Here is a 14,071-nt window from a genome sequence, read left to right on the forward strand (position 1 = left end):
GCTGCAAATAAAGATGCATCGGAAACTAGACATAAACAAAAACGTGGCAGAGAATTAATATATATGTGTGGAGCGGACTTCTTATGCTAGGAGTGTTGCTTCATTTTGCAGCGTAGGTGCCAGAACCACTTAGCTCTGACTTGTGGTTCTCTTGCTCATACCACCAACAAGAGGACACTTTTATGCCATAAGATGACAGCATGTGTTAATTTATATGATGTAGTTTCTTCTTAAATATGTAGCAATTATGGTGCACTTAACACTGTTCCAAAATTTATTGCCTCAAAAAGAAGTAGTCAGCTTTCCCTGTTTTCTTTCCCGATTATTACCTACAGTCATGTACGCCAAGATCATTTGTGTCTCTCAAATAATTTCTGCTGTACATGTAACTAAACCCAAGTATCAAATCCTTCTGCAACATTCATTTTGTCCCTATTTCTAATTGCTTTACACCATGACTTCTTTCAGTTTTCTTGATATTCTTTCCACTCTGACTTCAGGAATTTGTATAAAACCACGGAGGGTTTTTTCTCTTGAACTGAAGACCATTTGGCTTGTGGAGTTTCCTTTAACTGGAAGTTTGTCTGGATTTGTGGCTTTATTATTTGCACAGTTTTATATCATCCAGTTTGTTGGGATTTTTTTTAAACACAGTGAATGCAAAGTTAATGATTGGATTAGGATATGCATTTCACTCCTTTAATTTAATTTAATATTTTTTCATAGTTGAAAGAGACAAGGACTTTTCTCATCAAAGAAGGCACTACAAAGAGTTTCGATTTGACTTGACTCAAATCCCACATGGAGAAGCAGTGACAGCTGCTGAATTCCGGATTTACAAGGACCGAAGCTACAATCGGTTTGAGAATGAAACAATTAAGATTAGCATATATCAGATCATCAAGGAATACCCAAACAGGTACTATTATTTTTTTAAAATCCTTGTGTTAGTAATTCTCTCAAATGGAGAAGTGATAACAGGACATTTTTCACAAATTCATCTGCTTCTGGACATCTGCAAGATATTGTCATCATCAGTTAATTTAACAGGCTGTTAATTCCTGGGAAACAACAGAAATTCAGCTTAAAAAAAAAATCTTGTACAAAATGTCTTCAGTGTTGGCAGAGTTTTTCCAGCCTGATTTCCTAATCTGTGCACACATACATATACACACTCTCCATGTTTCTGTGTGCAGATGGGTTAAGTTAACTGTTCTGGATGATTAAATGTCAGAATCGCATGCCCAATTTAAGTGGCCAATGTTAAAAAATTTAACCTTCATTGAAACATGGATACCACAAGCATTTAACTACTATATACTATGCAGTTCAGCTTTATTTATTTTTGTCACAGCAAGAGCTGTATTGATTTTTTTAAATGTTATTTATTTTTTAAATACAGCCAAGGAGTGATATGTGTGTCTGTGAGTGAGTTAGTCAGTGTAGTTGTGGCTGTGTCTGTCCCAGGATATTAGAGAGACAAAGTGGGTGTGGTAATATCTTTTACTGGACCAGCTTCTGTTGCTGAGAGAGAGAGACACATTTGCTCCACGGGGCTTACTATATGTTAAAGTTTAATGCAAATATAGCATTACAAGTGGACAAAGCAATAATCTCTGAGTGGAAGTTTACGGAAAGCTCAGTAGGACAGATTGTCAAATGTGACCAGCACCTAAATAAATAATCAGATTTTCAAAGGTGCTCAGCACCCGGAAGTGCTCATTAAAACCTAGCAGCAAGCCCAATCCTGGGTTCTCCCTTTCCTACTACTAACCCAGAAAATAGTCCTTCAAAATGATTTAGAGAATCTCCTGCTTAAATATATGGGTTCAAATAATCAAAAGATCTAAGAACTTGGCTTCCATGGAAATTCTTACTTTTGAGAATCTTCTTTAGGTGCCTACATGGGAACAGCTGGATCTTAAGCTGTTACGAAAATCTGGTCCTACATGTTTTAGCACTTGGGCGGGCAAACTTTTTGGCCTGAGGGCCACGTTGGGTTTCGGAAATTGTATGGAGGGCTGATTAGGGAAGGCTGTGCCTCCCCAAACAGCCAGGTGTGGCCCGGCCCTGCCCTCTATCCAATCCCTCCTGCTTCTCGCCCCGACGGCTCCCCCCTTGGGACTCCTGCCCCATCCACCCCCACCTGCTCCCTGTCCCCTGACAGCCCCCAGAACCCCTGCCCCCAACTGCCCCCGCCACCGCATCCAACCCCTCCTCTCATTCCTGACTGACCCGCCGAGACCCTTGCCCCATCGACCCACCCCTTCTCCCTGTCCCCTGATCACCCACAGAATACCTGCCCTGACTGCACCCCGCCCCCTATCCAACCCTTCTTCTCCTTTCTGACTGCCCCTCCAGTACCCCTGCCCCCGTCCAACCCCTGTTCCCCACCCTTTGACTGCCCTGATCCCTATCCACACCCCTGCCCCCTGTCCACCACCCCAAACTCCCCTGCCCTCTATCCAACTCCCTACCCCCTCCACTCAGCTCCCTGCCCCCGTACTGCACTGCCTGGAGCACTGGTGGCTGGCGGCACTACAGCCACGCTGCCCGGTGGGAGACAGCCATGCCACTGAGCAGCACAGAGCACCTGGCCAGGCCGGGCTCTGTGGCTGCGCTGCCTCAGGAGCTCACAGCCCAACCATCCAGAGCATTGCGCTGGTTGTGGAGCGAGCTGAGGCTGTGAGGGAGGAGGAACAATGGGGGAGGGGCTGGGGGCTAGCCTCTCTGGGCCAGGAGCTCAGGGGCCGGGCAGGAGGGTCCCGTGGGCTGGATGTGGCCTGTGGGCTGTAGTTTGTCCACCTCTGTTTTAGCAGGAAACTTCATACATCATCCAGAAGGGACTTATTCAGGGTTAGAAGCAGGGAAAGGGAAATTTAAACCCAAAGTTGGGTTTCATTTTACAAAACAAAAGAATATTGTTAAAGTGAGACTCTTATTCAGAATATTACTCACCACAGAAAATGGTCACCAATAACCAGAATATCGTCTCTATAGATCTGCAGAGCAGGAGCTGATTTCCTGGGCATGCATGTTGCAAAACAATTCCAAAGAGCTGTGATAACAGGTTCTAAAAAGGTACTGTGAGGAGGAGGACGGGAACCTGAGGCGACACAGATCTTTAAATAGATATAAATTAAGGTGTAAATGAAACAGGGTCTTCGCTATGAATTCAAACGACTGATAAAGAAGTCCAAGTCCAAAGGAGCGCTCCACTGCCATTTGCTTGTGGTGAGGTCTGAAACCTGCACTGCTTGTTGGATTCCCAGCTGCCAAATAGCAGTGGTTGCCAAGAATGTGTTTATTATTTGTGCTTGGCAAGGAAGTTCTTTGCTTTGGTTTGCAGACCTGATTACAGTTATTCATGGGTCTGTCACCTCTGGGTTGTACTCGACAAGTGGGCTACATGGGAACCATTCAGAAGCTGCAACTGCTTAGAAAGCAATAGATACTTTGGGAGAAAGTTAGCTCCTGAGTGAAACCAAATATTAGTTTTGACATTAAAAACCCTAAATGGTTTAGGTCCTGGCCACCTCAGAGGCCTCCTTCCTCCCAATATGATACCACAGTAACTGCTGTCAGCAGATGCCGTCACTAGGACAGTCCCTTGGTTTAAGCAGGGAAGATGCTGGGGCATCTGGGGTGTTTGATAAATGGTCCTGGTTTCTGGAAGACACCTCTTTCCACTGTTTGGACCACCAGAGCCCAGTTCTGTTGACTTTCGGGTCACAAGCAAAGACTGTGTAGTCTTAGACTTTTTCTGTCTCTGTGGCTGTTTGCCCACACATATATGTGAACTACATTTGAGGTTTGCATATGGCAGCCTGTGATGAGATGTATAGGCCCCACACAGATGAGGAAGAGGCCAGAGAAGCCCTTGTGGAAGGGGTAGTCCCACCCCTCTGGCCCTGTCAATCATGCATGATAGGGAGAAGGCCATTAAAAGGAAGGAAACTGCCGCTAGCAGGGAGGGAAGGAGTAGGATTGCCCTAAGGAGTAGTAATGCAGACTGCAGGAGTGACTCCTGAAGCTGTGAAGGGAATTCCTAGGCAGGAAGTCTTCACCCTGACCCTGAGGGAGAGTACAGTGAACTCCCAGGGTAAGGGAGATAGGCTGAGCTGATCTCAGAGACCTGGCCAGAGTGATTTCACCAAACTCTTTGCATGGATCTGGATCATTGGGAGCACTATCGATGCGCCAGTCCCATCCCCCCCCCCTCCCGTTTGTGGGGAATGCAGGAAGGGAGTATCACTGAATGTGTGGGGTTAGTGGCTTTCATTTTGATCCCCCAGCCAGACTTGAGGAGGCCCACAAAGGGCAGAACCCCCAGGTATATAGTGGGTAAATGGGACCTTAGTAGTGACCACCCAGTATAACTCATTGGGCTCCATCAGGTTCCCCCACCCACCCGAGGGAGGAATGCATAAGGACTCTGTTACACGGCCTCTCAACTCATCCCAAGAATACATAAAGTATGGATAATAGTGCAAGATTTTCTGCATAACTTTGCCAATGTGCTCCCACCCTGCTCTGGACTGACCATTCCCAGTGAGGAAAGTAATGCAATCCACAGGCCAAATTCTTGGCTCTGGTCTGGTGGCACAGAGTCATGAGCTTAACTAGTATTGTGCTTTTCAGAATTATCAGATGGCATAAATATGCCATAGCAGACCCCTCAATTCAGGGAGTGAAGGTAGGAGAAAAGGAGCACTAGAGGGATATCTCTAGCTAGCTACCATATTGGTCCTGAGGCAGCCTGGGGCAGATCTGCCCCAGGATTCAAGGGCTTACAAAGGTGACTTTGTGCACCTTTATCCTGCCCAACTCTTGCATGCAGAGATCAGCTCAGCTGGCCATTGGGGAACATCCATTCTGTCCAGGGCTGCCTCTGCAGAGACTCTCAACCGTGGTGAATTTTCTGTTGTGAACAGCTGACCACTAGGGACTGGACTGAAGCCACCAAACACATTATGCTTAAACACACAATAGCCTTTCTCATGGTAAAATCTTTGTTACTACCAGAGAATGTTGTGGTGGAGGCAATTTTTTCCCTGAATTTTGTAACCAAATGTTCACTGTTTTGTTCAATCTTTTCTTTCAGGCTACTTCATCCTCCTTCCCATTTTCACTACATGTGATAGGCTACCTTTTGTATAGAAAATAGAAATTTTTCATTTTGAATCTGAATTTTGAAGCTGCCTGTCATTCAGAATGTCCCCATGTTTGCTTTTCATTGGATAAAAGTAGAAAATCCACAAAATTTGGTCTATTTTTGGGTGAAATGGGCCCAAATTAAGGGTCACATCCTGGCCCCAGTTAAATTAATGGCAAAACTCTTACGGATTTCACGGGGGGCAGTACTTCACCTTGAGTTTGTAACAAAATGTGAATAATATCAAATTTTTGTTGCAAATGTTTTGAAGTTCTGTAGTAAGTTACTATTCACCTGGACTAGATTCTTTGCAGTGATCTAGAAGTGAAACTCTATATTTTATCACATTCCCTTGAGCTATTATTTCTTGTTTTCTGTAGTTCTCTAAAATGAATAACTTGTCCATATGTAAAGCCAAGAAGGAAGAATAATCCCTATGTTACAGCCAGTTACACTACCTGATCCTGCTGCATGAAAAAGGAAGAACCAAAAGATCAAAGTACCAATGCCAAAGAGTAGCCAAGTTCATGTCAGCTCCAGCAGTGCAAGTAGACTAAGTTATATAGGCCACCTCTGAGATCCTTAGTTGGGCAAAACTCCCTTTGGGGATTTTGTCTCTAATAAGGGGTTGAGGACTAGACTCATTATTAGGGGCTTTTTGTATAAGAATGTTCAGCTCCAGTTGGCATTTTCATGGATATATCTGAGGGCATATTTGGAATCTTTCTCGTACAAGTCAAAAACATAGCAGTCAGCAGCTTTGTGAATCAATAAGGGAGAATAACTAAGAGAGGGAGTGCAAATCCAAAGGTTTCTAACTCCTTAGGCATGTCCACACTACAGCCCTAAGTCAACCTATGTTAGGTCAACTTAGGGCCACCACAGTAATTACTGATGTCCACGCTACCCATCTTCTATGGGTGGTGCACATCCTCACCAGGATTGCTTCCACCAGCTGAAGAGGGGTAGTGGGTGGGGCTTGAGCTCTGGGCAGCTCCACAGTGGGAACTCAGCTCCCCTCCCTCCCACTGCAGCTTTCACATCCCCACTCCTGCTTGGGCTTCACAACTCCCTGCTCCCAGCCCAGAGTGGGGATGGGGGCAGCTGCTTGAGGTGATACAGTAGGGCACTTACATCAGCAGGACAGGGCTGTATTGTGTACACTGACATAACGTGTAGTGTAGACCAAGTCCCTTGAAAAAGGGTCTCCTGAAAAAAAGACTAAAGGCTAATTTGAGTCTTAGGCCTGGTCTACACTACAACTTTAGGTCAAATTTAGCAGCGATGCCTCGATTTAACCCTGCACCTGTCCACACAACGAAGCCCTTTTTTTTTACTTAAAGGGCTCTTTAAATTGATTTCTTTACTCCACCTCTGACAAGGGGATTAGCACTGAAATCGGCCTTGCCGGGTTGAATTTGGGATAATGTGGACGCAATTCGATGGTATTGGCCTCCGGGAGTTATCCCAGAGTGCTCTATTTTGACCACTCTGGACAGTGCTCTCAACTCAGATGCACTGGCCAGGTAGACAGGAAAAGGCCTGTGAACTTTTGAATTTTATTTTATTTCCTGTTTGGCCAGCGTATTTGCAGAGCTCATGCAGAGCTCATCAGCATGATGTGCACATTGCCGGAGCACATTGCCCGGCCTGTACTTTGTGAGAAGTCTATGACTATGTCCTTCTCATTACCGCGCTGCCATAGTCTTCTCACCTGGTTTTGCGCGAAACAATTATCTGCCATTGCTTTGTTGGAGGGAGGGGCGCCTGACGACATGGCTTACAGGGAATTAAGATCAACAAAAGGAGTGGCTTTGCATCAAGGAGAAACACAAACAACTGTCACAAAGAATGACCTCTTCAAGGATTGAACTCAAAACCCTGGGTTTAGCAGGCCGTTGATTTCACAAAACAAATCGGGTCAATTTCTTCTTTGATCCATCTATCTTTTACATGTTAGGCTGGCAGCAGACAGTGCATTATGATTGCTAGCCATCATCATCTCCTGGCTGCTCGCCAGAAGACGGTGCAGTAGGACTGCTAGCCATTGTCATCTCTTGGGTGCTCGGCAGAAGATGGGAATGACCTGGCTGAGTCACTCCCATGTCTGCCCAGGTGCCCCTGACCAATTTCACCGAGGTCAACTAAAACAGCACCCAGGAATATGATGACGATGGCTACCAATCATAATGCACCATCTGCTGTCAAAAGGCAATGAGCTGCTGCTGTGTGCAGCAATGCAGTCCCATGTCTGCCAGCACCCAGGAGATGTATGGTGATGGTGAGCTGAGTGGGCTCCATGCTTGCCGTGGTATGTCGTCTGCTCAGGTAACCCAGGAAAAAAGGTGCAAAATGATTGTCTGCCATTGCTTTCACGGGGAGAGGAGGGAGAGGGGAGCCTGACGACATGTACCCAGAACCACACACAACAATGTTTTTGCCCCATCAGGCATTGGGATCTCAACCCAGAATTCCAATGGGTGGCGGAGACTGCGGGAACTGTGGGATAGCTACTCACTGCTACCCACAGTGCAACGCTCCGGAAGTCGACACTAGCCTCGGTACTGTGGGCTCAGTCTGCTGACCTAATGCACTTAGAGCATTTTGTTTGGGAACACACACAATCGACTGTATAAAAATGATTTCTAAAAAAAAGACTTCTATAAATTTGACCTAATTTTGTAGTGTACACATACCCTTAAAGAAAATGATGTTTAACAGACATGGACTCCTTGGTGGGGAGTGTGCAAGAAACTACCAGTTCTGTTATCATTCTAAAGTTGTTTCAGATGTCTTTTAAATATTTATTACAAAATCCTGAGTTTTGTAAACATTTTTCCTGTTTATGTTTAATATTTCAAGTAAATTGTTCTTGAAGAGAATAGTGAACATTAAAACAGTCAATTTTTAAAAATCTCATATTTTTGCTCCAAAATAGAATTACAGAATTGTTGTCGTTGTGTACATTTGTTACTAAGTGATATAAAAATATTTATAAATAACCATCTTAAAAGGTCATCCCGTTTACAACTGGATGTTTAACTTTTAAAGTTCTGACTAAAACTACTTATTAGAGGAAAATTAGGCATTTAAGACCCCAGAGAATACCTTTTATGAGCTTGTGGTACACTGTTAATGTGTTCAGTGCTTGAGTAGCAGATCAGGGTCTTGTGAATTGTAGAATTGTTTTAATGTTAGTTATACCCAGAGGAAGCAGTACGTTTTCTTCTTGTGTGGTCATTAACACATTTCTGCTATAATCAAATAGATAGGAGAACAGCAGGAGAATGTCATCACAAGCATTATAATTTAACAGAGAAAAGGGGGAGCATTGGCAAAAGGTGATTGATCTTGTTTTAATAAAAAGCCAGTCTCCTCTCCATAGGTCCTTTTATTAGCCTGATCCTGCAAATACTTATGCACTTGTGTATTCTGTAGTCCCTTGTGGGTCAGTCAGCCTGATTGTTAGAGAATCCGAACCTTTGCAGCTCCATTGACTATTGTGAGACCTGTAGGTGTGCAATAGCTCTCAAAATCTTGTGTGTGAAATTATTCTCATCTGTATAAATTTTCAGAATCAGAGCCTATGTCTGCATTTAAAACTGAGAGTTTAGACATGCCAGTTCCACTCATCATGTCACTCTGATGCCCATCTGCACAGCTGCTGGTAGAAGTATCATTTACCCAAAACCATCATAATTTTTAACCTGTTTGTTTAGTATTTTATAAGCTTGTTGTCACTTTGTATTTCTTTAACATATAACCTTGGTATGTGCAATTAGTGTAATTTTTAGGAAAGGATGGATTAAGTCTGACTTGAATCATTTACCATTAATTAGGACAGAAATAATTTTGAATCAGATACTTTACTTACTAAAAGATTTCTGAGGTTACAAATGCTTGCTCACCATGGCAAATAGTGGTAAGAATGTTTGACCTTGAACTTGCATGCTGCTTTATGAAAAGTAAATGGATACAGATATTATTATTTTATTTATTTATCTGTAGTACAGTTGTGCCCAGGAAGCCCCAATCATGGATCAGGGCTTATTGTGCTAGGTACTGTCCAAACACAAAGAGATGATCCACACCAAACACTTAGGGTATGTCACCACTACAATCTAGACTAAGTCCCAGCTTATGTGGACACACTTCTGCTAGCTTTCATATGAACTACCATGCTAAAAATAGTAGTGTAGCCATGGTAGCACAGGCAGCAGCAGCAATGGCACATGTCTCAGATATGACTGCCTTGTAGAGATAACTGGATGTGGTTAGGTTTTCCCCACTCCCTGAGAAAGAAACCACCAAGGTCTCTGTTGTAGGCAGTCTCTTTCCAGTGGAAACAGGTAAGATATGCAAATCCCCTGTGTCATAGCAAAGGAAGACCAAAAACCTGTGCCTCATTATTCATATAGGCTCTGGCAGATCACTTTCAGGAGAGTAGATAAACAGAAGAACCAATGACTTTGCTATTGCCCTGACTTTCTGCTGTTTGTTTTTAAAATAGGGATGCAGAACTGTTCCTGCTGGACACAAGGAAGACTCAAGCTTTTCATGTGGGCTGGCTTGTATTTGATATCACTGTGACCAGTAATCACTGGGTGATTAATCCTCAGAACAATTTAGGCTTGCAACTCTGTGTTGAAACCGGGGATGGTAAGTTAGTTTATACCTCATTTTATATGTCTGGGATCTGGCCTGCAAGCCCTCTGTGTGCAGGACTGATCTGAACTGCAATGGGTAAAAGTTGTATTCGCTGTTGGTTGGCAGGATGAGACTGCTAACTTACTTTGTCACCTCGACAACGTGTTCTCAGTGTAATAGAATATGGTGACTTTACAAACTGGAGTGAACCTGATTACACCTAATGAACACTTAGGTTAGATAAGATTTATTGTATGGGACTGCCACTGATGATTACCTGTAAGATGACAGGGTCCAGATGGGTGAGGTAATATCTTTCATTGGAACAGTTTCTGCTGGTGAAAGAGAGAAACTTTTTGAGCTATACAGAGCTCTTCTTCAGGTCTGCTACACTGAGAATACCCATAAGATGAACATTCATAGAGTTTAGACAGGCCCTTCTTAAAAAATAAAAAAAGAAAGAAGAAGAAGAAAAAAAGAAAAAGAAAAAAGTCTTGCCCTAGGTATCACATGGCTTCATTTTTCATCCAAGAGAAATTATTGCAACAGTCCTCTATTGAAAATGATGACTTTTCAGGGCCCATAGCTCCTGCCCATGCTACCACCAGAGCCCCGACCTTGGCTGAACTGCCCAGAGTTCTCTCCACTAGAGCCACCATTGAGCTGCCTCCTCTAGAGAATCAAGTGGAGGAAGAAAGAACTGGGTTTGACAATTTTTTTCCTGTGAGAATTTTTGAGATTTAAAAAAAAATGTCCATCCTAAAAAGTTTCACAAACTGTTAAGTCAAAAAAAATTTCTGATTGGGTCAATTGATACACTGCACCCTTTTAAAAAATTACCTTTCTAAAAATATAGATAACTAAGATGTCAAAACATCTGGTTTTCAAACCAAAATATGAAACTTTTATTTTGAAAATATATATTTTGAATGGGGAGATTAGTTGAAACCTACCTTGTCCTGCAAAATTCCTGATCAGTTATAAAGTGAATACTTGGACCCTATGCAGTAACCTGGGATAAAATTCATACCATTAGCTTTAGGGCAAGGAATGGAGAAGAGAATAACCCCAGTACCCTGCTGAATAAAAAAATCTGCCAGCTGACTAATGTAGTGACTTGTCTCTGCTCAACAAGACATTCACACCCCTGGCTATACTGGTCATTTAAAAGTATATCTTCTAAACACAGCTGCATACAGTTTATGCGTAAATGAAAGTTTAGTTACAAAAAATATTCTATAGAATTTAGCCACTACATACACATCATTAAAAACCAATTAAAAGTGAATATACTAGTAAACAGAGTTATTATATTATCTCTGAAATGGTTTAACTAGCCCATACACCACAAAAAGTCTTCCAAATTAAACTCTTGTCCTGTGAGTTTAGTATTTGTGTCAGAGGTCAGGTGATCTATGGTGTCAGTTAATCTGAACATTAGCTGACATGACGTTAATAAGGACCAGAAGAAATTCTGGGGTCAGGATTGATATTTTTCTTTTTTTCCTATGTCTAGGCAGCACTTTCTCACTGTTAATGATCTGGGTTCAGAAATTGCATTTCTCATTCATCAGTCTGTGAACATTCCCAGCTTTAGAAAGGCTCCTCAGCTCCTTTTCTGATAGGTCCCCACCCAGGCCCTTGCCTTACAAAGATATTGCCCATTTTTATTCACAGAGGTAAGAGCTCCTATTTGCTGAAGTTACTGTGGGGACAGATGTTTTCAATAAGTGAGACAATAATAAATAAATGAGGCTTCAACAGTTTTTCTGTCATTTTTTTAATCTGGCGCTGCATTTTAGTATATGGTTCTTGGGAGACTGTGAATCTTTGACAAATAGCTTGCTTGCAGGATCATAAGCTAGCAAATGCTTGCTACTGAACACAGACACATTGGATGGAATATCCTTGGTAATAAGTATGAACCCATTAGTAAGTGTTAGTAGATCAGGCTGTTAGGTAACTAACACATATAGGTACTTCAAATGGGGTAAATCATGATCTTAATTTTTCAAGAAAGCTATTAGTTTAAAATTAATCTCTTGCTGTTATGGAAAATGCCTGTGAACTCTTAACTGAAAAATTACTTTTGTTTTCTTTTCACCAGAATGAGTTCTTTTTCAAAAACCATACTGCAGTGTTCGGATAAAGTATCCTTCCACTGTCATATTCTCTACTGAGAACTAGTGATTCTCAGTCAAATTCTGCTGTTGGTTACAGAAGTGGACTAAATCCAGAGTAGCTGCATCATCTTCTGACATGCAGCAGAAACAGATGTCAACTCATTCAAGAAATTATATAAAATTAATAGGGATGTCAAGAGTTTAAAAAAATTAATTGCACAATTAATCAGACTGTTAAACAATAATAGAATACCATTTATTTAAATATTTTTGGATGTTTTCTACATTTTCAACATAGAATACAAAATGTACAGTTCTCACTTTATATTTATTTTTGGTTACAAATATTTGCACTGTAAAAAACAAAAGAAATAGTATTTTTCAGTTCACCTAATACAAATACTGTAATGCAATCTCTTCATCATGAAAGTTGAACTTACAAATGTAGAATTATGAACCAAACCTCTGAATCTTAAAATAAAACAATGTAAAATTTTAGATTCTGCAAGTCCACTCAGTCCTATTTCTTGTTCAGCCAATCGCTCAGGCAAACAAGTTTGTTTACATTTGCAGGAGATAATACTGCCTGGTTCTTGTTTGCCTGACAGTGAGAACTGGTGTTCTCATGACGTTGTAGACAGAATTGCAAGATATTTACATGACAGATGCACTAAAGATTCATATGTCCCTTCATGCTGCAACCACCATTCCAGGGGACATGCGTCCATGCTGATGATGGGTTCTGCTCAATAACCATCCAAAGCAGTGCAGACCAACGCATGCTCATTTTCATTATCTGAGCCAGACACCACCAGCAGAAGGTTGGCTTTCTTTTTTTGTGGTTTGGGTTCTGTAGTTTCCACATTGGAAACTTTTAAGACTTCTGAAAGCATGTTCCAAACCTCATCCCTCTCAGATTTTGGAAGGCACTTCAGATGCTTAAACCTTGGGTCGAGTGCTGTTGCTAACTTTAGAATTCTCACATTGGTACCTTCTTTGCATTTTGTGAAATCTGCAGTGAAAGTGTCCTTAAAATGAAAACATGTGCTGGGTCATCATCCGAGACTGCTGTAAAATGAAATATATGACAGAACGTGGGTAAAACAGAGCAGGGGACATACAATTCTCCCCCAAGGAGTTCAGTCTCAAATTTAATTAATACATTAATTTTTTAATGAGTGCTATCAGCATAGAAGCATGTCCTTCTGGAATGGTGGCCGAAGTATAAAGGGGCATATGAATGTTTAGCATATATAGCACGTAAATACCTTGCAATGCTAGCTACAAAAGTGCCATCCAAATGCCTATTCTCACTTTCTGGTAATATTGTAAATAAGAAGAAGGCAGCATTATCTCCTGTAAATACAAACAAGCTAGTTTCTCTTAGTGATTGGCTGAACAAGAAGTAGGGCATGTAGTGGACATGTAGGCTCTGAAGTTTTACATTGTTTTTACATTGTTTTGTTTTTGAGTGTAGTTATGTAACAAAAAAAATCTACATTTGTAAATTGCACTTTCACAACAAAGAGATTGCACTACAGTACTTTTATGAGGTGAATTGAAAAATACTATTTCTTTTATCATTTTTACAGTGCAAATATTTGTGATAAACTAATATACAGTTTGATTTCAATTACAACATAATACAATATATGTGAAAATGTAGAAAAACATCCAAAATATTTAATAAATTTCAATTGGTATTTTATTGTTTAACAGTGTGATTAAAACTGTGACTAATAGCAATTAATTTTTTTAATAGTGATTAATTTTTTTAGTTAATTGCACGAGTTAACTGCAATTAATTGACAGCCCTGGAAATTAACAAATACATGATCATTCTGTTTGCAAAAATAATATGAAAAATAAAAATAGGTGATTTCCTGCCTGCCTCCCAAAAATTTATATTGCATTATTTCACCATTTCATTTCATTATATTGCATATATTTTTAATCCATAAATTACTATCCCTATTTATCAGCAATTGTTGTAAATCAATATAATCTCAGGATGTCCACCTACAAGTGGTATAGCGCAGAACACTGAAAAGCAGTATGTGTCCGAATTGTGGCACTGCCTAAAGTTATTGGTTGCTTGACACTTCCCATTATGAGACTCTGTTTTAGGTCGCTTATAACTTGCCAA

At 41.3% G+C, this 14,071-nt stretch overlaps 1 protein-coding gene across 2 annotated transcripts in view; it reads left to right on the plus strand.

The window, feature by feature from the left end:
• The window catches only part of BMP5 (bone morphogenetic protein 5), a 75,067-nt gene that overhangs the window by 29,990 nt on the left and 31,006 nt on the right, over positions 1 to 14,071 (plus strand). For both annotated transcript variants that reach the window (XM_050950849.1, XM_050950850.1), the window contains 2 exons: positions 727 to 919; positions 9,666 to 9,814. In XM_050950849.1, coding sequence (XP_050806806.1) covers positions 727 to 919; positions 9,666 to 9,814 — 342 coding nt within the window. The remainder of the gene's footprint in view (positions 1 to 726; positions 920 to 9,665; positions 9,815 to 14,071) is intronic.

The sequence above is a fragment of the Gopherus flavomarginatus genome, chromosome 4 (genome assembly GCF_025201925.1).
Source record: "Gopherus flavomarginatus isolate rGopFla2 chromosome 4, rGopFla2.mat.asm, whole genome shotgun sequence".
Taxonomy (NCBI): domain Eukaryota; kingdom Metazoa; phylum Chordata; order Testudines; family Testudinidae; genus Gopherus; species Gopherus flavomarginatus.